General features: G+C 54.8%; 2 protein-coding genes across 4 annotated transcripts in view; both read right to left on the reverse strand.

The window, feature by feature from the left end:
- Positions 1-231: 231 nt before the first annotated feature.
- On the reverse strand, positions 232-10,523 carry KLC2 (kinesin light chain 2). Of its 2 annotated transcripts, none has more exons than XM_025915475.2 (16): positions 10,384-10,523; positions 9,442-9,680; positions 6,487-6,717; positions 6,285-6,354; positions 5,283-5,505; positions 4,493-4,580; positions 4,302-4,403; positions 4,036-4,209; positions 3,848-3,947; positions 3,108-3,157; positions 2,933-3,000; positions 2,391-2,499; positions 2,130-2,288; positions 1,931-2,055; positions 1,606-1,663; positions 232-1,233 (listed from the first exon to the last, which is right to left on the reverse strand). In XM_025915475.2, the coding sequence occupies exons 2-16, from the start codon at positions 9,667-9,669 to the stop codon at positions 1,150-1,152; spliced, it is 1,869 nt and encodes a 622-aa protein (XP_025771260.1). In that variant the 5' UTR covers positions 9,670-9,680; positions 10,384-10,523; the 3' UTR covers positions 232-1,149. The 2 variants fall into 2 exon arrangements, with proteins under 2 accessions (XP_025771260.1, XP_086532969.1); XM_086676843.1 differs by having other exon boundaries at positions 9,442-9,717; positions 10,384-10,516.
- Positions 10,524-20,833: 10,310 nt separating this feature from the next.
- Positions 20,834-26,212, reverse strand: part of PACS1 (phosphofurin acidic cluster sorting protein 1) — a 155,645-nt gene continuing 150,266 nt past the window's right edge. For both annotated transcript variants that reach the window (XM_025915710.2, XM_086676846.1), the window contains exons 22-24: positions 23,779-24,005; positions 22,445-22,564; positions 20,834-22,291 (exon numbers count right to left, since the gene is read on the reverse strand). In XM_025915710.2, coding sequence (XP_025771495.1) covers positions 22,176-22,291; positions 22,445-22,564; positions 23,779-24,005 — 463 coding nt within the window. In that variant the 3' untranslated portion in view covers positions 20,834-22,175. The remainder of the gene's footprint in view (positions 22,292-22,444; positions 22,565-23,778; positions 24,006-26,212) is intronic.

Genomic DNA, 26,212 nt, shown 5'->3' on the forward strand with positions numbered 1-26,212 from the left:
CGCTGTCTCTAGAACCTCAGAGATGAAGGTTGTTAGAAAAAACCCTGAACTTGCGAGGCCCCCTAACAAATCCGGGATAGGAGCAAAATATCTGGGCTTCGGCTGCACGGGACCGGACGTGAGAGACACACACAAACGCTCGCTCGCTCGCTCGCTCGCAGCCTCTCCCGCCCTCACCCCCAATCTAGAGACGCTAGGAGACCTCGACCTCCGCTCCAAAACAAGCCCGGCTCAGATTCAAACGGTCTTTATTTCTACAGCAACATTTGAAAATAGAAAGCGACCGCCTCACCCCCAACAGGGACAGCCCCTCCTGCCACAGGGGGTCATCACTGCCCCTCGCGAGAAGCTGCAGGCGTGGGATGAGGCGTGGCAGGATGGCTCGACGGGCGGTGCCCGGGGCGGGGTCAGGCCGTGCCTGGGCGGGGCCGGGCGGGAGGGGCAGTGCATAGGCCGGGATGCTGGGCAGGGCCCGGCGGTGAGAGGACGGGCAAGGGGAGGGCTCTCCGTCCTTGGGCACGGGGCGATGGTGGGGCTCAACGCGCCCCTCAGAGGCGAGGAGGAGCGCGAGAAGGCCCAGGGAACCCTTTGGGGAGGCGCTGCCCCCCAAGATGTAGAGCTTGGAAGATACCACCGCGCGGAATGGGGGTGATTAAGGCCTGGGCGGTACCACTAGAGGAGGACAGGGTGAGGGGAGAACCGGGGAGTACCGTGGACTGAGGGGAGGGGCGCGGCCAATAACTTATTTCTCTATATACAGAAGCAACGGCCGGGGGCGGGGGACAGGGGGGAGGGCAGGAGTGCTGAAGGGACGGCAGGTGCTCAGTGTTCTTGTCTCCGGGGCCTGGGGAGGGCTGGCCGCTGTGTCTCTACCTTGGAGACCCTGGCCACCCCCTCACGCTGGCCCTGAACCTAAAGAAGAGGGGGCCCTGCTGGATGGAATAAATAAGGGGTAGAGCTGGAGCAGGCAGGCCCTGCCTCCAAAGGGCTTAGGGCTGAGATGACAAGGGAGGAGGTTACCCTGAGATTGAACAGAAAAGACAGGGGTCCTTGGGAAAGACACGTGGGGCAAGCAGCAGGCCCATGCGAAGGGCTGGGGATGGGGACAGTGCCGGGTGGAGGCTCTGGCAACTGGCTGCCCCTTCAGGATTAGCCCACGAGGGAGCTTCGTCGGGAGAGGTCCATGGAGCTGGAGCTGAGGGTGCGGCTGTCAGAGAAACCTGTGCCTCCAGGCTGTGGGCAGAAGGGGCAGGGGGCTCAGCTTCCTGCTGCTGCCAGTCTGTACTTCCCCGGCAGAAGGGGCCTGATCAGCCATAGGCCCTGAGCTGGGCCCCCGACCATGTCGTGGTGCTCTGACACTCCTGCCCACCTCAGCGGTTACCGTGTTGGCCCTGGCCACGTGCACATCCATCCCAGGCAGGAGCTGGGTTTCCCTCATTTGTCTTCCCTGTGTCCAGCCCAAAGCTGGGCCTGGCACAGAGCTGGAAATGTTGCTAGGTAAGTAGACGTGATTGGCAAGCTTGGCCAGTGCACAGGACATGCAGCCTTTGGGCCCTGGGGCCTGGGCTTCAGCTACCCAGTGCCCAAACACCCACCCAGCCATACCTGGACAGGCTCTTCCACACTCTTGTTGAGGAAGTTGAGAGAACTAGCCCGCTTCATCCTGAGGGGAAAGGAATGCCTGGATTTGCCCAGAGTGAATGGGGTGGGCTGGGGGAGGGGGAGACGTGGGAAGGGGTCAGGTTGGGGCTGGAAAGGGAGGCTCACGGGAAGGGAGCAGATCTGGTGGGTGGCGGAGCTTGAGAGAGACAAGGGAGTTCATGTGGATCAGAAGCTCCTCTGGGGTTGGTGGGTTATTGGGTGGGTTCCTGAGAGGCTCACTCTGGGTGGGCAGCGGGGGGAGTGGGGGCGATCAGGGGCAGAGGCTCACCTGGGATTAGGAGGCTCCTGCGGGCCACCACCCTGCAGCTTCTTCACCAGCATCTCACTGCTCCGCCTCAGGGCATCTCGGAGCTTCCCAAAGGAGCCACTGCGCCGCAAGGAGCCACTGCCATCCTGTGGGGCAGACGTTTGTCTCTATGCCACACTGACTACACAGCCTCCTGGCCCACCCAAGACCCTAGACTCACCCCGCTCCATTCGGCTGCAGGCCCTGCCTCCTCGAGTTCAGACTCAGGCCGAGCCCCAGCACCCCCGGTCACGTCCCGGCTGCCACGGCGGTCTCCCCGTCCACCGCTGCTATCTTTCAGCAGTTCCACCACCCTGGTCTGGCTTGCAGGGTCCAGGCCCTGAGGGAGAAGCAGGGCACATCGGATGGAGCCGTGAATCCTGACTGGAACACACAGGGCCACACAGGTCCCTGCCCACACCCCTCGGGCCTGTTGCCTCACCTGCTTGCGGCTTCGGCTGGCGCAGTCCTCCAGTGTGTGTGCAGCTTCTAGCTTGCCCTGGCGCCGGTACAGGGCCCCCAAGCTGCGCAGGGTAGTGTTGACTGTGGGGCTGTGGATGGGAGAGCGGGATAGTCTCAAACTCCATGTTCCCCAGGAACCAGGCCCATCCAGCCCACATTGGGCCCTGACGAGCCATCCAGCCAACCAGGATCTCTCCCCTCCTGTGTCAAGCCCTGTGCTTGTGCTAGACTCTCCTGGCTCAGAATCACCCCAACCCCAGCCCTACGTGGGATGCTGCCACCAGGACTAAAAGCTGGGAGACCCAAGAGCAAGATAATCGGCCATCCCAACACAGAAAGCCTTTTTGGGACAGGCGGCCTGTGACCCAGGTCGTGAAAGCCTCTTGAAAGCCAAGGTGACAAAGAAGAGGTGTGTGTTCTGGGGGTGAGCAGGATGGAGTCCAGAGCCTGGACTTGGCCCCCGCTCAGGATGCTGTTTGCCTGCCAGCTGCTCTATTGCCAGCCCTGCCCCACTGTCCTCACCTGTCTACTTTACAGGCCTTGTACCAGCTGCCATATTCCCCATAGGGGGTGCTGTCCCGGCGCTTGTCCTAAGAGGAAGGAATGGTCAGCAGAGGTGGCACAAGTCCCTCCCCTCTAGACATCCCTAGCCTCACCCTCCCTCCCCAGGCCACCCCAGCCCTGCCCATAGAGCTACCTTGCTCTCTTCCCGTTCTTCTGCGTGCATCCAGATGGGCTTGTTGTCCCCTGGGGGGAGAAAGGGGGCTGTCACCAGCCTCCCATATAGGCTTCTCCTGGTTGAAACATAGGACTGGGGTCTGGGGAGGAGGTCAGGGGTACCCAGGAAGGATCAGGGTTGGGCTTTGTTGGATGAATGAATGTATGAATGAATGAATGAATGAATGAATGAATGGGTGAACAAAGAAACAGACTCAGAACATTACTGACCCTCTTCTGGAGCAAAGAGATGACAGGGCACAGGCCTATGCTTGTGGGGCTTGCGATTGAGGGTTGGGGGCAGTGGATCCTTAAACACCTCAAGCCCACAGCCCGAGACATGTGCTAGGCCTAAATGATAGGCCAGGCTGAGGGATCACACGGCAGGAAATGACCAACCATGGGGGGCCAGAAGGTGGCTTCCCCGGGGGGGGAGACATTTGGAGTGGGGCCTCATGAGGGGCAGGAATTGCCCAGCAGGGGAGGGGAAAAGACTTTGGGCCCAGGGCACGGCGTATGCAAAAGCTGCGTGTAGTACCAGCACAACCCAGGAGGCCGTGTGCGTTGGGTGTGTGTGTTCACACGTGCACACAAATGGCTGGGAACCAGCCGGACCCCACGAGGGCCTGTCCAGCTGAGGTATTTACCCTGGATGCTGATGGCTGAGGGGGCCTGTGCTGCGTGAGTGGGGGGTGGGGCACAGGGTGGTCACAGACTCACCATTGACAGAGCCGAACTCCTTCTCATGAGCCCGGGTGAGGATCTCCTTGTACAGGGTCTCTGCGTCCTGGTATTTGCCCTGTTTCAGGTAGCAGGAGGCCTGGAGGGAAGCGGCCAGAGGGTGAGCAGAATGCAGGGAGTCGAGCCTTTTCCTTCCTTCCTCCCACCCCATTCGTGGCCCACGGTACCAGGTTATTCTTGGTTTTGGCCACGTTGGGGTCATCAGGCCCGAGGCGTGTGGCATAGATCTCCAGCGCCCGCCGGTAGTAGTATTCCACCTCTTCAGCTTTGCCCTGGTTCTGGCACAGCAGGGCCAGGTTGCTCAGCTGCTTGGCCACATCTGGATGAAACTTGCCCAGGACCTGCGATGGGAGTGGGAGCCAGTGGCTGGGCTCAAGGCTGGCCTGGGCCCCCACGTGCCAGCCTTGAGCTGCCCAGCCCTGCCTGCTCTCACCTTCTCCCGGATTTCTAATGCCCGTTTGCACAGTGGCTCGGCCTCTTTGTACTTGCCCCGCTTGCCATACAGAACTGCTAGGTTGTTTAACGTTGCAGCCACCTGGTGGGTGGGAGAGTGGAGGTCAAAGACCCAGGGCGCTGCCTGGGGCAGGGGCGGCTCCCCCCCCCCCCCCCCCCGCCCTCACTCACAGCCGGGTGGTCCTTGCCCAGTGTCTTTTCACGGATGGCCAGGGCATCGTTGAGCAGGTGGGCAGCCTCTTTGTACTTGTTCTGGTCCCTGGGTGCAGGTAGAAGCATGGTAAGTAAGGGTTGTCCTCCAGCCCAAGGCCCTCCCCCTAGTGGTCTCAGATCTCCATGGTCACTCCTCTTGTAGTTACTGGTGAGTGGGCATGATTATGACCCAGAGCTTTGGGAGACCCGTTCAGCCAGCAGATTGGGGCGGGAGACTTTGGACAGTTCACTCACAATTCACCAGGGCATAGAGTGCCAGGGTGTGAACCAGATTCCCCTAGATCTGCCACCCCACCCCACTGCCTCGTGCCCAGGGCACGTTGTTGTCTATTCCTCAGGGCCTTTGCTCATACTCCTCTTTCTGCCAGGGGAAACGTTTCCAACACTCTCATGTTCTGGGCAACTCATCTTTCACCAAAGATCCTACTTAAGCCTTAATGCCTGGAGAAGCAGTGCTGACTCCCTGGTATCCTTAGGGTCTTCATGTGCTGCCCTGGTCCCTACTTACGCCCAAGTCTTTCTCCTCCAATGGACTAAGCCTTATTCACATCTGTAGCCCAGGTTCACAGGGGCCTAGGCATCCTGTGGACTCCGCACCCTCTGGACACATGCTCCTTCTCTCTGCCCAACTGCCCAGTGGAGCTGAGTCCTGACCGTCACCAGGGCCTAAGGGTTCGTGACCAGGGCTGGAGCTTTCAGAAAGTGTGCAGGCACTCCCATGGACGACTGTGGCCAGAGGAGCCCTCACCGATAGACCAAAGCCAGGATGTTCAGCATGGTGGCAACATCAGGGTGGTCGTGGCCCGATGTCTTCTCCAGGTCCTCGAGCGCCTGCTTGCAGAGTGGCACGGCCACCTCGTAGCGGCCCTGTGAGGCGTACTGAATCACCAGGTTGTGCAGGGTGCGGAGCCGTGCTGGGATTTCATAGCCCCCGTGCTGGGCAGCCACATCCCCTCCTCCAGGGCCGGGGGCTGCAAGGCCAAGGGCAGATAAGATGTACCAACTGGGTTGAGCTGGCACACACCAGCCATGTCTTTGGCCTACCTGACATGTGGCCCTGGGCTAGTCACTTACTATTCTGCCTTAGTTTCCCCATCTGTAGAGTGGGTAGAATCCGGGCTGCAATGCCTCAAGGTATGTGTTCTAGAGCAAGCCACCTAACCTCCAAGCCTCGGCCTCCCATCTGCAGAAGGGACACTTGACACTGTAAGCGCTGGCCCAGGGCTCAGTACTGTGCACACATCCTCCGTTAACCCTCAGAGGCTTAGAGAGGGAAAGAAGCCTGTGGTCCCAGAACAACTGGCGGCAGAGCAGGACTTAAACCTAGGCTAGGCAGCTCCAAAGCTCTGAACTGTGATAACTGCTCCTCAAGGCTTAGGGGGAGAAAAGTACTTTTAAACTCTAACATGCTGGGGGGCTCAGTGTGTTGAGGGTCCGACTCTTGATTTCAGCTCAGGTTGTGACCTTATGCTTCGTGACTTTGAGCTGACAGCTCAGAGCCTGGATGGACTCTGCTTCGGATTCTGCGTCTCCCCTTCTCTCTGCCCCTCCCCCGCTCATGCTCTGTTTCTCTCAAAAAAAAAAAAAAAATGAAAAACTCTAACATGCTGGGATGTGATGATCAGAAATGAGGCGGGAAAGAACACAGTTGCCTTTTGGTCCCTGTTTCTGGTGACCTCTGGGTCCCAAGGACAAGGAGTTTACACAGCCCTCCCTCCCCCTGCCCCCAGAACCAGCTGTCCCTCTGCACCTGGGCTCTGCTCCTCCTCGTTGGGGAACAGGTCATCGAGAGAGTCTTTGGGGACGTCCCCCTTCTCCTCCTGGGGAGGAGGACAAAACGCGTGTCAGGGAAGGCGGGGCGCCGTAGCCCAAGTGTCAGTGGCTGGGTCAGAGCCAGCCACGCTGCCCCTCCCCCTCCCAGGCCCCCCTGCCCGATGGCCGTAGGGGCTCACACTGGGGGATGTGTCCTCATCCAGCTTGCGGATCTGGCTCATGAACAGCAAATGCTGCTTCTCCTCCTCCAGCTGGGCCACAGCCTGCTCGCTGCGCTGCAGCTTCTGCTGTGTTCCCGCCAGCTCCTCGCGCAGCCACTGGTTCTCCTGCACCAGGCGCCGCACCTGAGCCCGCAGCTTCTGTTTTTCCGACTCCACGGCCCCCAGGTGGCTCGACAGCGCCAGGATCACCTGTGCCGGCCAGCCAGGATGAGGGTTAGAGCCTTGTGCACCCCCAGCCTGGGCCTCCCGGGGTACTGGGGCCTGGCCCTGCCTATGAGGAGCTACAGGGCTGATCATCAAGGGAGTGTTCCCGCAAGGCCCCAAACGGACCCTCGTCCAAGACCTAAACCCAGGAGATTTGGAGACCCCCAGTTCCTTCCTTCTGGGGTGGGGAGCCCTGGGCTCCCAGGCCGGCTCTGCTGGACTCTGAGATAGTCCATCTCAGGCCATTTCCTGGGCCTCCAGCTAGTCCTCTGCATTAAAAATCCAGTTCCCGAGGTGCCTGGGTGGCTCAGTTAAGCGTCCAACTTCGGTTTAGGTCATGAGCTTGAGGCTCGGGGGTTCGAACCCCACGTCGGGCTCTGTACTGATGGTCTGGAGCCTGCTTGGGATCCTTGCTCTCTCTCCTCTCTCTCTCTGCCCCTCCCCCACTCGTGCTTTCTCTCTCTGTTAAAAATAAGTAAATAAACTTAAAAAAAACAAAACAAAACAAAAAACCAGTTCCCATCTCACTGGGTTTATCATGAAGACGGCTTGTTGGGGTGTTGCGTTTTCTCTGAATTAGCCTTTCTCTTCCTTTGTCTCTCCTGGGGCTTGGACTCAAGCCCTGTGGCCACAGCCGCTATAGCACTGCCCCCTGCTCCAGGGCTAGCACTTTCCTAAGAACTCTGATAAATGGCCGAAGGGCCACTGAAAGGCCCCATCCTGACTTCTGCCAAGGTAAGCCCTTGCCCTTTTGCAGTTCCCAGAGAGGAGAGGTGTCCATGTCCCAAGCCTTCAGATGGTCTGGGAACCACAGGGGAAGGGGACCCAGAGGCCTCAGCTTCTGTCCTTACCCCTCTCTCCAACCTCTAGGACTCTTTTCCTGAGCATTTAGGCTCTTCCTGCCTGGGAGCCTTGCATAGGATCTACTCTTTCTCCATCCTTCACAGCCAGGGTCGTTTCTGCAGCCCCAGGAAAGGAAGGCACTTTCCTCTCCCTCCGTGCCACCCTCTTACCCATCTGTGTGGGTGCGTGTGCACACCAGGAGGGGGACCCCTGTGTGTTTATGTCAGGTGGCCAGGCAGCCACCTGGCCAAGGAGGGAATGACCAGCAGGCTGTCCTGCCACAGGACCAAGCTGTCTGGCACCCTGCACTTTCTATTCATTAGCAAAATGCATAAGTGACAGGTGTGCTCACAACCACTAGCTTTTTGAAAAATTCCCTTCACAGCCTGGAAGTATATATACAGCAGATTGCATGATCCTTAAAGACAAGGAAACCGAGATGTTACCACCTGCCCAGGATGCATAGAGCCAGGCGGTGTCTCAGCCAAGATCTGAAGGGCCAAGACTCTTTCCCCCAGAGAAAGCGTGTACTCCTTGTGTACCCCAGTGCCTCGTGAATATCTCCATCTGCACCTCGTCCTGGCAGCCCCAACTTAAGAGGACCAAAACCGAACCCCTGATCACCTAGGCTCTCTCATCACCTTCACTTGCTCAAACCACAAATCTGGGTTATTCTGCCCTCCTTCCTCTCCCTTACTTCATCCCCAGGTCCTGCTGGACCCACCTCCAGAACATCTAGAACTGGTCCTCTCGCTTCCCTCGTGGCCACCCCTTAGTCCAAGCTACTGTTTCTCATTTGAATTCCAGCAGTGCCTTCCTAACTACCTGCTACCTGCCTCCACCCTTGACTCACCAAAGTTCATTCTCCACACCTCAGCCAAAGGGAATTTTTACTCATTTTTTTATTTTTTAAAGATTTTTTAAAAAGTAACCTCTATACCCAACGTGGGGCTTGAACCCACAAACCTGAGATCAAGTCGCATGCTCTAATGACCGAGCCAGCCAGGTGCCCCGAAGGGACCTTTCAAAATCTAAGTCAGACTGTGTCTCTTGACTCCTAAAGCCCTCCAAAGGCTTCCTGCTTTCCTGAGAATACAACCCAAACTAATAAGGTGCAGCATGATCTGGTCCCTGCCTTCTCCATAGGACTCTTCTCTCCCTCTCCTTCCCCATGAAGATCTAGTTAGACAGGTCTTCTCTCAATTCTCCCACTACAAGAGCTTTCCTACCTCAGGACCTTTGCACACGCAACCTCTCGCCTTCCTCCCTTTTCTGGAGGCTGGTTCATTCCTTCCTCCAGGTCGTGGTTTAAATGTCACTTCCTCAGAAGTCTTGCCTGACCAACAAATTACACCTCTTCTTATAAGCTATCCAAGACCTTGTTCTTTTCTTTGAAGAACTTATCACAATATGTAACAAATGTATATGTGTTTCTGACTCTCTCCCCAGTGGACCCGTCTGTCTTGTTGGGGCTGTCTGTCTGGCACATAACAGATTGCCTGGCACATAGTAGGCACTTGGTAACTTACCTGTGAAGGAACAAATAAGAGAATGAATGGGGGCGGGGGCGGTTCTTAAGGATTTCCTTTTTGTTTTCTTATGTCATTCAGTCTCTACTACCCATCAGAGAAGCCACGAACAGGGTTCTGTGTCGGGGCTAAAGGATGATCAGACTCTCCTGAGGCAAGGCACAGCTGGGGTCTCCAAAGCCCATTTGTTTGTTCAACAGATATTACTGGAATCTTACCATGGGGCTCCAGAGGCCACATGGTTCCCTGCTCAGATTCTGTTCCTACACTGCCAGGTTTCCTCTGTCAGGCTCCATCCCTCCCTTGACCTCCCACCTCGCATCCCAGACCAGCCTACCTGGGCCTCCCCCAGACCCAGCTCGATGGCTTCTAGGGAGCGACGCAGGAGAACACAGCGCTCCTGTGAGCCGGGCTCTGCCTCGCCAGCTTCATGTGCTACCAAGGGAGCGAGAAGGGCACGATGCTCCCCGCGCAGGGTCTCCAGGCCTTGGATGACGGCCTTGGTGCCCAGCACGATCTCATCCTGGCTCAGCTTCTCCTCCCGCGGAAGCACCATCGTAGCCATGGCTGTGCCGCCTGTGAAGGCGAGGAGGCGGGCAGGCGGGTGCCGGGCCTGGGGCCACACCGCCGTCCACCCCGGATTAGGTAAACACCTTCAGTCCCCGGACGCCTGGGTCCCCAGGGTGCCCGGGTCCCCCAGCCGACAGCCCGCACCGTGCCCGCGCTCGGCCTACAGGGGGCGCGCCCAGGTCGTCTCGGCCGGGGAGACGCAATGCGGTGAGGCCGGACCCGGATTCGGTCCAGACCACGGGCTCAGGCCGGTTCAGGCGGCCCAGACTCGGGACTGCCCCGGCGACTCCCTTAGCCAGGACAGGGAGCACCGGAGGACGGTCCTACGGGGATCGTGCAGGCTCACTCCCGTATGGGAGACCCCCGTCCCTCCAGGAGATCCAGTCCCAACCGCCCGGGCGGCCCCTTCCCCAACAGGCAGGCCGATCATGGGGAGGGGGGGGAACCCTCCCCCTAAAGGAGCTGGAGATCTCGGCTGCTACGTCGTCTCCCCACCCGGGGCCGCGCCCACAATGACCCTTCCCCATAGGTCGGCGCAACGCCCCGAGGACCCCTCCTCCTGGAAAGGTCGAACTCCCGCCCCCGGCCACGCAGGACCGCGCCCCCTCCCAGCAGACCGGCCCTGTTCTCCCACAGGCCGCACCCACGACGCCCCCACCCCTAGGCCAACCCAGAGGCCCCTCTCCCGGCCGGATCGGCCCGCGCAGACCTGCGCCTCCCGCTCCCGCCGGGCTCCGGCTCAGGTTCCGGCTCCCGCCCCGCTTCACCCGGACCGGCAGCCGTGAGCCGGTCCCGCCGCCTCCATCCCGCCGGCCTTCCCAGCAGTCCCTGCGCCGCCTTAAAGGTGAAGCCTCTACCTCGGCGGCGTCGGAGGGGGCGAAACACGCTCTTCTCTTCCCGCAGGCTGCCTTAAAGGAGCGTGCAAGCCGGGCCCGCTCCAGGCTAGGAGGGGGACTGGGGCGGGGCCATCCTGTGTGGAGGGCGGGGCGTGGGCTCCCCCGAGGCACCTGGTTCCAGCTGCCACCACCCACAACCCCGCGGCCTTGGATTCATCGACTGTAAACCTGGCCGAGGCCGCAGGGATGTGGGGAGGCTCGGGAGATCGTGAGCCTGTAGAGCCTGAATGCACGCAGTGCCACAGCCAGAAAGGACGTCGGGAGAAACCGAGGCGCCGGGAGGCTCAGCCTCCTCTGAGTCCAGAGACCCAGAGACTTTTGACATGTATTGACATTTATTGACGGCTATTGAGGTAGTTGCCACTTTCTGAGCGCTTACTGTGTGTCGGGCGCTTTGATGCTTTAAATGCGTTTACTCATTTACTGCTCACAAAGACCCAATGAAGCGAGCACTGCTTTTATCTGCATCTCACGGATATGGCCCCAGGCTCATTTGTCTCTAGAGACTGGTTTTGCCCCTCACCCAACTCTTTCAGAACTATGTCCCTATGGGATTCGCGGTGTCTTGGGGCTGCTTTCTGGGGGAAAGGCTTCTGACACTAAGGGAGAAAAGGATAGCAAAGAGCAGCTGGGCATCTGCTGAAACAGAGACTCATCATGCCCCTGTGGTTGAACACCACAAGTGCTGTTCGTCAACCGGATGCCCAAGACAAGGTGATGTCATTCAGGGCTCAGATTAACTGTCACCTCCTCAGAGAGCCTTCTTTGATTCCCAGCCCCCCATAGAGCCCCCTCCATAGAGCCCCCTCCAGTCCATCTCTCTATAACATTCATCCCTTCTAATTTTTTTCTTGTTGATTTTCTGTCTCCTCCCTAGAATACAGGCCAAGACCTGTCTGTCTTGTTCACTCCCACAGTAGCCCCTGACCAGCCACATAGCTGCACTCAGTAAATGTTGGTTTCTTAAAAAGGGTGGAAGGGTGCACCTATTGGCCTTGCCAGACCCCTTCCAGGCCCAGGTTTTGATCAGATGCTCTGCAGCCCTGGATTGGAAGCTACTCTGGCACTGCCCCAACTGCTTCTAGGTCAGTGTCACTGGTGAGTGACAGCAGGATAACCACCTGAGGGACAAAACCTGCACAACAAGGCCTGGCACTCGTACCTGAGGAACTTGGGTGTTCCTTGAGTCAGGGTGGGCTCAGACTCAGAGTCCACCAGGTTCAGTGTCCTGGTGGATGCAAGAACCCCTTTGGCACCATCTGATGGAGAGATGGTCCTACAGGACTTGACCTCTAGGTCAAGTATGTCCCAGGACAAGGAGCTCACTACATTCTGCTGTGAGACTGCTCTAAAGGCTAGGAAGTTTTTCCTTAGCCCCAAAAGCACCTTCCTGCAGTGTTCATGGACACCAAACTGAAGCTGTCTTCAGGAAGGACAGCTTTTCTCTTTTGCCGATGGAGATACTTGGAGATGACAATGGTGCCCCACCCAATCTTTGCCTTGCCTAGACTGACAAACACTATCTCTTTCCCCACCCTTGCCCCAGGTTCCTGACCCTTCTCCATCCTAATTTCTCTTTTCAGGGTGTATTTTAGGTGTCAGTCCATACACTGCTCAGAATGTGGTGCTCAGTCCAGAGCTCAGGGAGCCAGACAAGGAGTGAACTTCACAGATCATAGAGGGATGGTCCCCCCGCTTAATGAGAGTGCCCCCTGTCCACTGTGAAGTCACAAGTCAGGCTAATTTTGACAGCCACCACACTATCTGCTTGGGGTCAGCTGGTCAGCTAAACCTAGATTGTGTACATGCTGGTCATATCCAGCCAGGTTATCCCAGATCCTGTGCCTCTGCCAATTATTTTTTCTCCCTGTGATTTTTAAAGGTAGCTAATATAGTCCTATGATGCAAAATTCAAAAGGCACGTACAAGAACTGTACTTCTTTCTCTCTGACCACTGTCCTTGGCCCTTCAGCTCTCCTCCCCAGGATCTCCTACTGTGACCAGTGTCTGGTGCTCATCCTTTAGGCTGTTTGCATTAGTGCAGAGCTGGTTTATCCTGTCGGTTTCTCCTGGTCAGTGTTCTTCCAGGGCCCTGCAGGTAGGAGTCTTTTGTGTTTGGGATCTGTCTTCCTTAGTCCTTACTTCAGCCTTTTCTCCGGAGGAGTGCTGGCTAGGGTGTGATAATCCAACCTCCCATGCAGGGAGACTCCATCAGATCATGACTGCATTCCCAACTTGCCAGCAAGTTCCTGGGGAGGAAATGGAATCTGGAGCTCAGGGCCCCTTTGTCATTTTTATTGAGTCTCAGTTTCTGAATCTCTTGTGCAGGGACTTTATTAGAAGGCTCTTTTTTTTTTTTTAATAAAAGTTTTTGAGTTTATTTATTTTGAGAGACAGAGAGAGAGAGAGAGAGAGAGAGAGAGAGAGAAAGTGAGGGAGGGACAAAGAGTAAGGGAGAGACAGAATCCCAAGCTGGCTCTGCACTGTCAGCATTAGAGCCCAACGTGGGGCTCAAACTCCCGAACCCATGAGATCATGACCAGAGCTGAGATCAAGAGTCAGATGCTTAACCGAGCCACCCAGGCGCCCCTAGAAGGCTCTTCTAGAGATTGGGATTCATTGGTGCAAGGGTGGGTCCTGGGCATCTCTTATTATTTCAAAACTTCAGTGGCACCTGTGCTGTGCGCCCTGGGTTGAAAGCTTCTGCTGAGATGTTTTTACAGGTAAGGAGACTATGGCCCAGAGAGGTGAAGGCAGCTGCACGTGCAGAGAGAGCCTGCTGTTCTTGGGGAGCTCAGGCTCCCAGGGACCACCATGTCTTTCTCTAATCTACAGTCTGGTTATTTTGTCCCCGTGTATAAGGCAGACTGACCACATGGGGCAGAGGTCAAGAGAACTGAGGTCAGATGGCTGGTTCACACCCATGCAAAAGCACAGTTGTACACGCCCTCAACATGGCCTCAGGCAGGTCCATCCAGAGGCACTGAAGACACCTGTCTGCCACATGCACACCTCCACGTGCGTGTGTTGATAGGCCCACGTAGGTGCATACCATACATAACCAAGCACAAACACACATCCACAACCTCTGCTTTCTTCTCTTGGGCTTTCTCTCCGTCTAATAAAGGAGCACATTCCCCTTACCATCTTTTTCCAGGCGCCCTTTATGACTTCTCCTGGATCCTTGCTCTGGCTTTCCTGCTCCCTGCAGTCTTTGGTGCTTTCTTTGTGATTCTCTTTAGGCATCTGGCCCTGCTCCTCCCTGTGTACTGAGTGGAGGAAGGCAGGGTCTGCCCTGCTGGGTTCTCAGGGCCTTATCTTGCTTTCAGTGCTTAATCTTGAAATTCGTGTCCAACCTTTTTAGCCACTTGGCTTTTTATCTTGTCCCTGAGGATTCTACTGTGCATCTCCCAGGGGAAGAGACTGTTACTTATCCTGCTCTGTTCTGCATTCCCCCCACAGCTGCTGGTCTCATGCCAGGCTGCTGATGGGTGCTCTGTTGATGGAGAAAAAGGGAGGAGTCTGTCCCAGTGGTGATTCAGCTCCTTATGCCATTTTCCGCAGAGCTTATCAGCTTGCCCCCGCCTGTCCCATGCCTGGGCAAGTTGTTCTTGCTACTTTTAATGTTTTCTCTCTTGAAATCACTCCCACTGTTCTGCCCCTTCCCCTTGGATCCTCAGAAGCACGCATCCCATTGAAATCTGTGTTCTTATTCTTTTTTCTTTGGCTAGTTTCACTACTTTTCTTTGAAGTGTTTGGGGGGCACTTTTTTTTTTTTAAGTATAATTTATTGTCAAGTTAGCTAACATACGGTGTATACAGTGTGCTCTTGGCTTCGGGAGTAGATTCCCGATTCATCGCTTACATATAACAACCAGTGCTCATCCCAACAAGAGCCCTCCTCAATCCATACCACTCATTTGCCCCCCTCCCCTGCCCCCTCAGTTTGTTCTCATCAACCCTCGGTTTGTTCTCTGTATTTAAGAGTCTCTTAGGGTCTGTCCCCCTCTCTGTTTGAAACTATTTTTCTCCCCTTCCCTTCTGGGGGGCACTTTTTCCAAGCATACATCTACCCTGAAATGTCAGCAGGTTCACCCTTAAGTGCTCAAGACTGGAGGCTTCTTAAAGGTCATGCCTCCTTCACATGACGAGCGGCTCACCGCTTCCTGAGGGGCCTGTTCCACCGTGAACATCCCTGGTTGTCAGTTCTTTCTGCCACCAGGTCAAGAATCAAAGCTGCTTAGAGCTCCCCTGAGAGGCTCCTGGTTCCTATCGTTGTAGCCACTTGGCAAACCTGCATCCTCTCTACCTTGTGACCTCCCAGCTAGACTAGAAGTGTCATCAAGCCGCTCAGTGAGAGGGCACACAGGCTTTGGGGTCATACTTAGCTAAGTTCAGTGCCATGTTTCTCCGTCTGCCGGCTGTGGGCCTTTAGGCATGCTCTGTAACTTCATCTGTTTCCTCATTTGTAAAATAAAGTTCCTAATACTTACCTCTTTGGGTCCTTGAGAGAACGGAATAAAACAGCAGAGTTAAGATCTTAACATTATGCCTGGTACATAACAGACACAGTCACTAGTAGTTATTTATTAATATTATCATCACCAAGCTTACTATTTGGTAGACCCCGTGCTAGTGAATGGAGGGTGGGGAGAAAGTATATGAAATGTTGGGCAGTCTCTTACGGTGTTGCTGGAGGGAAAACACATTTGGGATGAAAGCGAGCAATAAACAAGGCAGCAAATGGAAAGGCACGTCTGAATACGAGGGCCGAGATGTTTGGTGCTCGTAATAGGTGCCCTACATGGTCAGGATGGAGGGAGCCCGGCCCAGGATCCCCAGGGAGAAGGGGTGTTCTCACCTTCTCCCTCCTGGCAGCTCTCCCGCATGTTAAGGAAGCTCCAATCTTCATCCAACCCAGATCATTTCCCTGAGCTCCATCCAGACCTATATATTCAACTCCAATTGGACACTAACCTCTGAACAGCACACACCACCCTTGCCCTAAAAGCACCATCTCCTGCCCAAATCTCCTCCAGGGATGTACCACCAGCTGCCTGTTCACCTAGAGCAGCCAGCCAGTCCCTATCCTTGGCTCTTCTCTTTTGGCCCTAAACCTGTTGATCCTGCCTCTTAAACTGGACTACAGTCTCCATTTTCCTGCACTGCTCCCACCTTCACCATGGTCTACGTCTCTGTCCCATCCTTTCTCAATTGCTGCAACACCCTTCTAACTCTTCTGGTCTTCAGTCTTGTTTCCTCCAATCTGCTGTCACAAGGTGGTCTTGCTAAATTCCCTCACCTCACTTTTCTGCCTAAAGCCCTTTACTGGCTTCCCACCGATCCCAGGATAAAGCGCACAGTCCTCGCTCAGGCACAGAGTAATGATAATCACAGCTACAAGGCTCCTCAGTGCCCCAGCCACTTCCTTTCTCTTCCGCCCTATTACTCACCATGCCCATTGCTTTTCGGCCACGCTAAACCACATGGGGGTCTGAGAAGAAGCCAGATTCTCTCTTATCTCTAGTTTTTGCTATTTCCTGCATCCAGAACATCCATCATGTCAGGCATCTTTAAGATGCCACTCAGGTGTCGTTTCCTGTGTGACATATTCTTGGATACCCCTTTCCCCAGGCTAGATTAGATGCCCTTCTGGCATGTTCCCATGCAATGTGTCATGCTCTGTGGCAATGGTCTATTTGTCTGTCTTCCCTGCTCACCTCAGAGTTCCCATATAGGGAAGAACCCAGCCCCGTGTTCATCCTTGTACCATCATACCTAGGACGGGAACTGGCCCATGGTAGGAATACATGCAGGATGTATGGATGATGGGAAATTTGGGATCTGAGTGCGGCCTTGAGAGATGGTCTGGAGTCAGATGACCTGAGTTAGAAATCCGGCTCCTTCTCAGCCGATCTGTGTGCATTGGACAAGCACACAGATTTAATGTCTCACTCAACCCTTTGGCTAGCCTTTTAGTGTCTGCCATACGCCAGAGTGATGGATGCTGGAGATGTAGCCTGAGTCTCTGCCCACCTGGAGCTCCCATTCTAATGGGGTACAAAGACATTTGTTGCAGGTGACGGTGAATGCCAGGACTGCAGAAAGGGCTCAAGTAAAGGCTAACGACTGGGCTTTGGGAAGGGAGGTTGGGAAAGCCTCTCTGAGGAGGTATCCTAAAGGCAAAGGAGGTAGCTCTGTGGGGTGGGGAGAGCATTTAAGGTGGGAAGAGCCACGTGTTTGGGCCTGGTGCAGGGAAGAGGGATGTGATTACTGCAAGATCAGGTGTGGTTCAAGGGTGATGAGCGTGGGGGAGAGAGCAGCTGGAAGTGAAGTGAGGGGTAGTGGGGCTGGATGTGCAGGCCCAACAGACCACGGGTTGGGGGGCTATAGATAGCCACTGAAGGGCTCTAGCAAGGGAGTAAGGCACTCTGGCTTATGTTTGGGAACTCTCTGAGAGGCAGAATGGACAGGGGTCACTGTGGTGACACAGGACAACTAGGCAGCTTCTGGCTTAAGTAACAGGATGGATCCTGTGTTATTACCAAAACTGGGGAGGATAAAGGGAAATCAAGAGTTCTGTTTGGGCCGTGCTAGGTTTGAGATGTCTGTGAGTATTCAAGTCATGTAAATGCTTAAAAATGAGAGTTAGAGTTGGGACAGAGAGGGTAGGGGGAGCTCTCTGACTTTGAGCTTCCTCTTTGGTAACAAGGAAGTATCAGCTGGATTGATTTCCTAGGGCTGCTTGAAGTAGTCCATGAAATAAACCACATGAAGCACTCTGGCAGCAGGCTGACTAAAGAAAAATGCCCTCGGGTGATGTTGAGAGGGCTGTCCGTGCCGTCCATCCCCGGACATGGCAGTGGGTGATGAGAAGTAGTTTAAAAACAGGGATCTGAAATCTGCTATCTAGAAGAATTCCAAATACTGGATATCGAGGAAAACCTTTCATTCCTTAAGTGTAGGCTATGCTTAGTGGCTTCCTTCCTAAGAGCATAGTATGGAAGGGGGTGTGACTTTACTAGTCAACACTACCTTGGCTGACAAATCGTGTTGATGGCAGGGACCCTTGGCATGATGTGCTGGCAAATTCCAGTCGAGGGGCATTCTACAAAATACCTGACCAGTATCCTCAAAACTGTCAAGGTTATCAAAATTAGGGAAAGTCTAAGAAAATGTCACAGCCCAAAAGATTACATGTAGCGTGGTATCTTGGATACTGGATATCTTGGATTCTGGAATGCATAAAAGGCTTCAGGAAAAAACTAAGGAATTGGAGTTAAATATGGACTTTAGTTTATAATAATGTGTCGATGTTGGGTCATTAGTTCGGATAAACATACCATGTTAACAACAGGAAAAACTAGGTGAGGGGATACAGAAACTCTTTGTTCCATCCTTGTAACTTTTCTGTAAGTCTAAAAGTATTCTAAAATAGAAGTTTGTTTTTAAATTAATAATAAAACCAGCCTAGAGTTGGTATACAGGTTAGACAGAGGTCCTTCCACCTTCTGCACCCAAATGCCATCCTTCGTCTTTAGAGAATGTTTCTGGCAGCCCAGTCCAGCTTTCACCCTTGAGGACTGAGCAAGCCATCTCAATGTGTAGATAGGAGTTGCCTTGTTTTTGGAATTCTGGAAACCATTCCTACACAACCTTTTTCCTTCTCTTTGGAGTCTATCTTCTTACTCCAGGGCCTATGAGAAAACTCAGGTATGCTTGGGGCTGAGGCATTAAAGTGTCTGAGTGGTGCATCTGGACTGGGGACTCCATTCTAGCAGCACAGGCCTCTTCATTCACTCTGTCAACAGATATTCATTGTGTACCTATGATGAGCCAAGAAGTATCCTGGATACCAAGGATATAGCAGGTAAAAAAAAAAAAAAAAAAAAAAAAAAAAAAAAAAAAAAATCCTGTTTTCTTGGAGCTTACTCTCCAGTGGGGAGAGACAAACAAATGAATAATTAAGTGCCAAGGAGTGAGACGTGCTAATAAGGAAAAATAAAGAAGGGTGAGAGAAAAGGGAGGTGCTATTTTAGACAGGTTGAGCAGGGAAGGCTTCTCTGAGGTGACATTTAAGCCAAGACTTCAATGAGGGAGCAAGCTGCATGGACCTAGAGGCAGGTGCAACAGCTTGTGCAAAGACCCCGAGGCAGAACGTGCCCGGTGTGTCCGAGGCATGTAAAAGAGGCCAGCGGGAGAAGGGCAGAGTGAGAAGAGAGATCAAGCGAGGAGGTCAGATCATACAGGCTTTGTGGGTTATGATGAGGGCTTTGGATTATATTCTTAGTGGGATGGAAAGCCATTGGACAGTTTAACACAGACTGATTAACATTTTAAAAAGCTCTCTCTGGCTGTTGTGTGGAGAACAGACTACAGGAAGAGTAGGTGGAAGCACAGATAGTTAAGAGGCTATTAGAACATCCAGACAAGAGATAACAGCAGCAGTGAGAGGGGTAGGGAGCTGCTGGGTTCTGGATCTGTCTCAGGAAAGCCTATAGGATTTGCTGGTGGACTGGATGTTGGGTATGAGAGACAAGAGTCAGTGGTGCTTCCAAAGGGTTTAGCCTCAGAATGGAAGAATAAAGGGAGAAGTCTGTGCACAGGGGAGCATTTCATACCACAGGGCTGAGTGTGGGAGAGAGAAGACCAGAGGCCAGAGCCCTGTGTTCCCCAGTGTTCTGAGGCTGGGAAGCTGAAGAGGGTAACTTAAGGGAGGTCAAGAAAGGGCGGGTCAGAGAAGTGGAAGGAGAGCAGAGCGCTGTCCACAGGTCAAGTGGAGACAGTCATTCTAACAGGCAGTGGGCATGTACAGGACACAGGTCAAGCAAGAAAACAGACCCTTGGATGTGGCCACTCAGGTCACTGGTGACCTTGGTAAGGGAGCTTCTGACGGGGCTGTTGAGGAGAAAAGCTTGCAGGAGTGCCAAGTGGAGGCGGGGAGCATGAACAACACTTGGAGAATCTCACTTTAAAGGGAGCAGAGCCATGGCGTGGCAGTCAGAGGGGATCTAGAAGCAGAGAAGTTGTTTTTAACCAGGGAGCTGTTCCTGCGTGTTGGTGTGCAGATGTGAAAGATCCGGTAGAGATGACAGCAGGAGAAAGGGGGCAACTGCAAGAGCAAAGCCCTGGAGGTGGGAGGAGGGGAGGCCCAGGATGTGGAGTCAGACGCAGCAGGCTGGGGGTTTATGCCTCTTCCTCACCCTCATCTTTCCCATCATCTGCTCGGTCTCCTCAGTTCTAAGCTGGACCCACACCTCTCCCGCCTGGGACTCCCGTGAGCCCCCAGGTCCCCGCAGCCCCTGCACTGCCTGAACCCTCTCCCACTGCCTCCCACCCTGGAGGCCTCTCCTGGAGCTTCCACTCTGCCCCGAGGCCACACTCACATCTTCTCTAGCTCACCTTAGACACAATCTGACTTCTGGCATTTCCTCTCACGAACCGAACTTGTTCGGTAACTAACATGCAGACTGCATTTCTGGGACACTTTCATAGACCTCACTGGACTCTTCCCCTTGGGAGGCAGGCATTATTTCCATGTTTCAGGCTCAGAGAGTTTGGTGCAGGGCCACACTGCTGGGTCCCAGAGTCTCCCTCCAATAGGTCATTAGACCACAGGGCTTGGGGAACCAGTGACAGCCCATCCTACCCGGTCATACACTCCTCTGTGGCTGTGTCCTGCAGGGCAAGGATGCCAAGTCCCAATCTCTGGGCACTTCACCACGAGAGGAAGGTTGGTGTGCAGGCCTCTCTCCTGGGAGTGTGCAAAGAACCAGGCACCCAGAGAGCAGGGGCTGTGACTGTGTTCCATCTCTAAGTTAATGGCAGGCAGGAAAGCCAACCTAATGACAGACCCCAGCTCCACCCTCTCCCCCTGGGCCTCAGACTTCACCAGCATCCAAAAACTATGGCAGGACATCAGCCTAGTAGACAGAAAGAACCCAAGTTCTAATTATCAATCAGAAGACAGAAACTGCCCTTGACATGTCACTGTCTTGGGAAGTGGGATTTGGGGATGGTGAGTCCCAGAGAAAAAAGGTTATTTTGGTGTGAGAAGAGTGTTATTTCTGTTTCTGACCTCTGCTTGCCTCATACCGGGAAAGACAGCTTCATGCCTGTTTCTATAATTAAGGAAATGAGAATGCGCTTTTTCCAGCCATTTGAGAGGAGTTGATTTTGAGAGGAGTCGGCTGTGTTGTGCAGAGGGGAGAGGGTCGGATAGATCCTGCATCACAGTGAGAGGCATAGAAGCCCAAGCCTTGCTAGTTGGTAAGAAATCACCAGTTTATTGAATGAAAAACCCAACATCCACTCAGTCCCCCAAACCCCACCCCTCTCCGGCCCCAAGAGAGCAGCTCAGCCCAGGAGATGCTCTGGACAGCAGGGCTGAGCAGGGGTATAAGGGCTGGAGGAGTTTGGGGAGGTATGGAGAATGAGAAAAACACTTTTCAAAATGAAGTTCTGTGCAAAAACTTCTAGAAGGGGTGAGGGCAACGGTAAAGCTGTGGAGGTGCTGGGGTGGTGGACAGAGGGCTGCGGCTGGGATGGCGGCCCTGCGTGCTCAGCTTCTCCTGAGAAGGCTGATGGTCGAGGCTGAGGAGTTGGCTCAGACCCCCATGGCAAGAGGGAGGGTTTGGAGCCTGCTGGAGAGAGACCTGGCTGGGAAGGTGGGCTCTCTGTCCAGGTGGGAGGTGGGGAAGAACACACTAGGGAATGGGACACAAATGGACATGGTGGGCACGGGGAGATGTAGGGTCACAGACAATATGCCGGTGGGGGTCTGCCTCCCATCTGTCCCAGTCTGGAGTTCAGGAAGAGGCAGGCTGTGCTGGAGGGCAGGGGGTGGGAGGCAGAGGGAGGAGAGTCATCAACAAGGGGGAGCCACAAGGACAGCGACTGGTGCCCAAGCGAGTCACATGGAACCACCAAGAGACTGGCTGTGCAGAGAACCAAAGAAACACTCAAGGATGCTCGTGACATCTAGGGGGGACCTGGGGGTCAGTGAGGAAGTCGTGCATGGGGGAGACCAGGAAGGCCCCTCCACCCCAGAAATACATGGCATCACCACAGAAATGCGGTTCTGGGGGTGAGGGAGGGGTGGGGCTGCTCCTGTGATTGTGGAGGGGAGGGGGTCCCTTGGGCTCAGGGTGTCCCTCCTATCCCACACTAGGAGAACCCACCGGAGTGGGAAGTGGCCCTGGGCCCCACTTGAGGGGGGGGCAGGTTGGGCAGCTGGCAGAGGGATGGGGAGGGCTGGATTCCCTGCTGTGGGCCAGGGTTCCAGGTTTCCTATTTCCAGGAAGGAACTGGTGCCATGTGGGGAGACTGGAAGTCGGTGAAGGGAGGCCCAGAGGACTCAATTCCAGGGATGGGTGCCAAAAGGCAAAATCGACACGCCCCGGCCCGGAATGGGAGGGAGAGGACTGAGCAGGAGGGAGGGGAGCAGCGTCCCCACTGGCAGTGTCCTTCAGGACTGGGCAAGAGAGATACAGGCCTCAGGGCCAGGAAAGGGGACGCTGGACCCAGGCCTGCTGGCCTCCCCCTGCCCGCAGGCGGTGAGGCTGGTGGCAGTGCCAGGAGGGAGAGTGGCCAGGAGATAGTGCCCTCAGGTGGCCTTGCTGCCACTGAATAGTCCCACTGGAAAGTGCTTGACATGGGTGGGCCACTGGGCCGCCAGCTGGAAGAACTTGATGTCACTCCACTCGACTCCGTCGATGGACACTGGGGTGACAGGGGAAGGAGGGGGTGACCAGGGCTGCTAAGGCCACCTCCCCAGGGTCCCTTGGGGAGGGCCATCGCCTCCCTCCCCGCAGAGTCCCCTGCCCCTCTTCTTCCCGCCCTGCCCAGCACCCCTCCTCCCGTGTCTCCCCGTACCTCTCAGCATGGTCTGCTGCTGCTTGGCAGAGCAGATGAGGCGGCTGATGCCCTCGATGACCTGGCTCTTGGAATCTACCTCCTTTTCTCGAGGTTTCTTGCTCAGGAAGATCGTGGGAACTGGAAAGCAAGCAGAACCACCTCTGTCACAACCCTTGGAAAAGTATTCACCCCCTCCCCTCTCTCAGCCCCACCGGCCCCTCTTCCTGTTGTGTGTGTGGTGGGGGAGATGATCTGCTGATGGACATCCTCTCTCCCCAGCTCTGGGTAGGCAGGCAGCACGTACCAGGATCTTTGAGTCCTGCCCCCTCCCAGCATAGGCCTCTCCTTGAGCTTCAGTATCATCAACTGTGTAACGAGGACCTGGGGCCAGTTGGGTCTCTGAGGTCCCTTCCAGCTTGGGTGTTCTAGGTAGCCTGTAGGGCAAGGAGCCTGTGCCCTTGGGCTCCTGCCTACTCACTCGCACCCACGTAGGGCTGAGTCTGCTGCGGCTAGGAGGAGGGAGGCCACACCAGAGTGTCTGCACCATCTCTGTTCTAGGGATGTCGGGGCAGCAAGGAGAACACATAGAGCTGTCAGGCCTGCCCTTGTTGCTCTGGCTTTTGGCCTGGCACAGTCCCCCGCTTGCCCTCAAGAGGAACTCTGTGGAACAGAGGCACGAACAGAAAGGGGCCCAGCTGCTTTGGGAATGCTCTGAGGAGGAAGGGTCCAGCGATTAGAGAAAGCCCCTGACAGCTGGGCGATGCGTGGGGCTGGGAGGGCCCATGGGTCACCTGGCAGACTTGTCTGCTATGGCAGGTGCACAGCCAAATCAGCAGAACAGACGGCAGCAAGCTCTGCCCTAGCCCTGGCCTGGTTGTGGGGATTCCTGCCTCATACTCTCAGAGCATAGGACCCAGGCCACCCCCAACTCTACCTCTAGTGACTTAAGTGCCCCATTTTATCCAAAATGGGCTGTACTCCTCTTAATTCTTAAACAACAAACATTCTGCTTCATGGGGACACAGTGATGTCCTCCTCTGTCACATGGTCCATCCCTGAGGGTAGTGGCTGGAAAGGCTCCCTACATTATGGCAGCACTAACTGCCTTGGCCCCTAAGGTGCTGATGTTCAGCAGGTAGGGACCAACTGCTCACTGGGAACATCCATTTCCTTTGTTAAAGAAGGAACGACCTTGTCTCGCAGGTGATGCAGGTCCCCGGGCTGGACCCCATGATATATGTGCTCTTCACCTTCATCCAAAGATCTCCCAGAAGCAGATTCTGTCCCAGGCCCTGAGAGGAGATGGGGAACCCCGGTGGCCCCGACTGTCCCTGGCCTCAGATGTCACTTACCTTTCTTGTTCTTCTCTTTGGTGACCACAGTCATTGCCATGGTACCGGAAAGCTGGGCCTCCCCACCATGGGGCAGGCGGGAAACCTGCACTGAGCGGAAGACGCTCTTGAGGGTGTTCTTGGAACTGGCGTCCCTCTTGTCACCTTCCCTTCTCCGCTCACCAGGGTGGCCCAGCCAGTAGTCCACCTGGAGGCCAATCACGTCCCCATATGGGCTGTTGGGGCTCCTGAGGAAGGGGAACAGTAATGGAGAGTAGGCTCTGCTTTCAGTTCCCAACTACATGGCCAGGTTGGAGGGCCCGGGGGAGACTGCCAGGCTCTGGGAGGGGTGAGAGGAGGCAGCAGATTAAACGGCTCTGGGTTCCCTCCAGTCTCATGGAATTGGTTCGTGTGGGAAGGGAGAGACAGGCTGATCGGAGGACAAAGCCAGGAGCAGATAAAGACCTGAGACACTGTGAGGGAGCCAAATACAAAGTCACAGGGCGATAAGGGAAGCAGAGAGGAAAGGAGCTTTAGGAAGAAAGCCTGCACGCATACATACACACACTCATATGCACACACATACACCCCCCCCAGCAAGCATGTATGCACACATATACATACACATGCACATACACAGGCACACATATGTACACACCCAACAAGCAGAGCCCAGGCAAAACCCAGCCAAGGGCTGGAGAGATTAAGTGGGGCAGAGACAGAAACACCTTGGCCAGCTCCACAGCAGCCCCAGGAGGGAGAGCTGATGGTTGCTGACCTGCGGCTTTCTCTTATTTATGGCACTTCTAGCTCAGGGATAATTTTAGCTCCGAGGGGAAAAAGGGCTGATGTTTTCTTGAAAGGAGGCGTCAGACACAATAGGTACACAGGCTACAAAAGTCATCTGACATTTCTTTCTGCCTACTTTCAGTGGTTCCATTAAAAACCAGCTTAAATGGGATAGAAAAGGAGGTCGAAGTTAAGGGCTGGTCCCCAGACCCTCAGGAAGCCTGGAACCATGAGGCATTACTGGCTGTGTGGGACTTCCTCCTTTCCTGCACCGTCCCTTCCATAAACCAGTAGAGACCACATGATGGGAAGTGAAAAGGGGAGGAGAGGGTGAGGGACGATGAGGGTTGGGATCCGAGGTGCAATGCAGGCTTCTCGCCATCTAAGAACATTCATGTTCTTCAGGGACCATGACCCTGTCATTGGTGTTTCTGGGACAACCACGGGCTAGTGCCTCCCCTCTCTGCTGCTGAGGACCATTCCCAGGAGAAACACAAAGAGGTAAGGCAGAAAAAGGGAAACAGGGAGGAAGAAGGTGCAGGAGCCCATTTCTGTTCCTGACTCACACCTGCCCTTTTCTCACCTCCCAGCCTGCTCCCTCAAGCCCCCTGCAGGAGCATTCTGCTCCACACTCCGTCTGTCATCTCCTCTGTTCTCAGGCCTGGCATGAGAGGTGCCTTCTGAGAGGCCACCCTGACTGCCTGATCTAAACTATGGGTACTCGAGATCCTAAAGAAATTCCTTCTCCTTTCAGAACCATCCCCCTACTATTTTTTCATAGCACTTACTGCAACCTACACAATTTGAAAGTTTTTGCTGCTCTGGCATTGCCAGGACCCAGAAGCCTGAGCTCCGGGACTAGGATGAGCCTTTCTTATTTGCTGCTACAGCTCCAGTGCCTCAAACGGGCACTCTGCTGACAGACAGACTGAATGCATGAGAGAAGGCAATAATACCTCCCATGTGCCAGGTACCAAACCATACAGGTTCTTATTTAAGCCTCACAAACTGTGACATGGCTATTTCACTCTACTTACAAAGATGAAAATGAAGCTTAGTAACTTGTCCAAATGACAGATTCTTTGCTTGACCAAACTTTAGAAACTTTAGTCTGGCTCCCAAACTTTTTCCTAGGCTCATTTGTGTACATCTTTGTAAAATCCAGTTAGCAAGAACCCTGCTAAGACAGTTGGCAAGAGCCCCCACCCTCCCTGTCTGATCACCTGGGATACCTGCTCAGGTTCCTCATCCGCCACCGCCCCCAGAAGATGTCTGACACCCTGACCTGTCTTCAGCAAGAATCTCCCGACCCCTAATGTTTCTTCTTAGTCATTTTCCATCCACACCTGCTCCCTGGGTAGAAATCCCCACTTGTTTCGGTTGTGTTGGAGTTGAGCCACCGCCCCCGCAAAATCCATGGCAGTGCTCCCTACACCTATCTCAATGGTCACACCTTGATGTGGTCTCTCTCACTGAGCCTTAGAAAGTGTCGTTGAGTAGTTAGTTCTTTACCAAAAGCTAATGTAGCAGACCTAACACAGAACCACGACTCAAACCCAGGTGTGCAGGACTCCCATGCCCACACTCTTTCCCCCTCGCGGGACAGTCCCCCAGCAAGCCTCCTGTACAGCACTTTACAGGTTACAGAGGGTCTCTCTGTCATTTG

Source organism: Puma concolor, chromosome D1 (assembly GCF_028749965.1).
Source record: "Puma concolor isolate L17-30 chromosome D1, mPumCon1.1.hap2, whole genome shotgun sequence".
NCBI classification, from domain to species: Eukaryota; Metazoa; Chordata; class Mammalia; order Carnivora; family Felidae; genus Puma; species Puma concolor.

Coding starts and splice junctions, on each gene's coding strand:
- KLC2 (XM_025915475.2), bottom strand. CDS start 9,669: ATGGCTACGATGGTGCTTCCGCGGGAGGAGAAGCTGAGCCAGGATGAG. Junction 4,210..4,301: donor CATTAGAAATCCGGGAGAAG/GTGAGAGCAGGC, acceptor CTCCCATCGCAG/GTCCTGGGCAAGTTTCATCC. Junction 2,056..2,129: donor CTGCAGCCGAATGGAGCGGG/GTGAGTCTAGGG, acceptor TCTGCCCCACAG/GATGGCAGTGGCTCCTTGCG.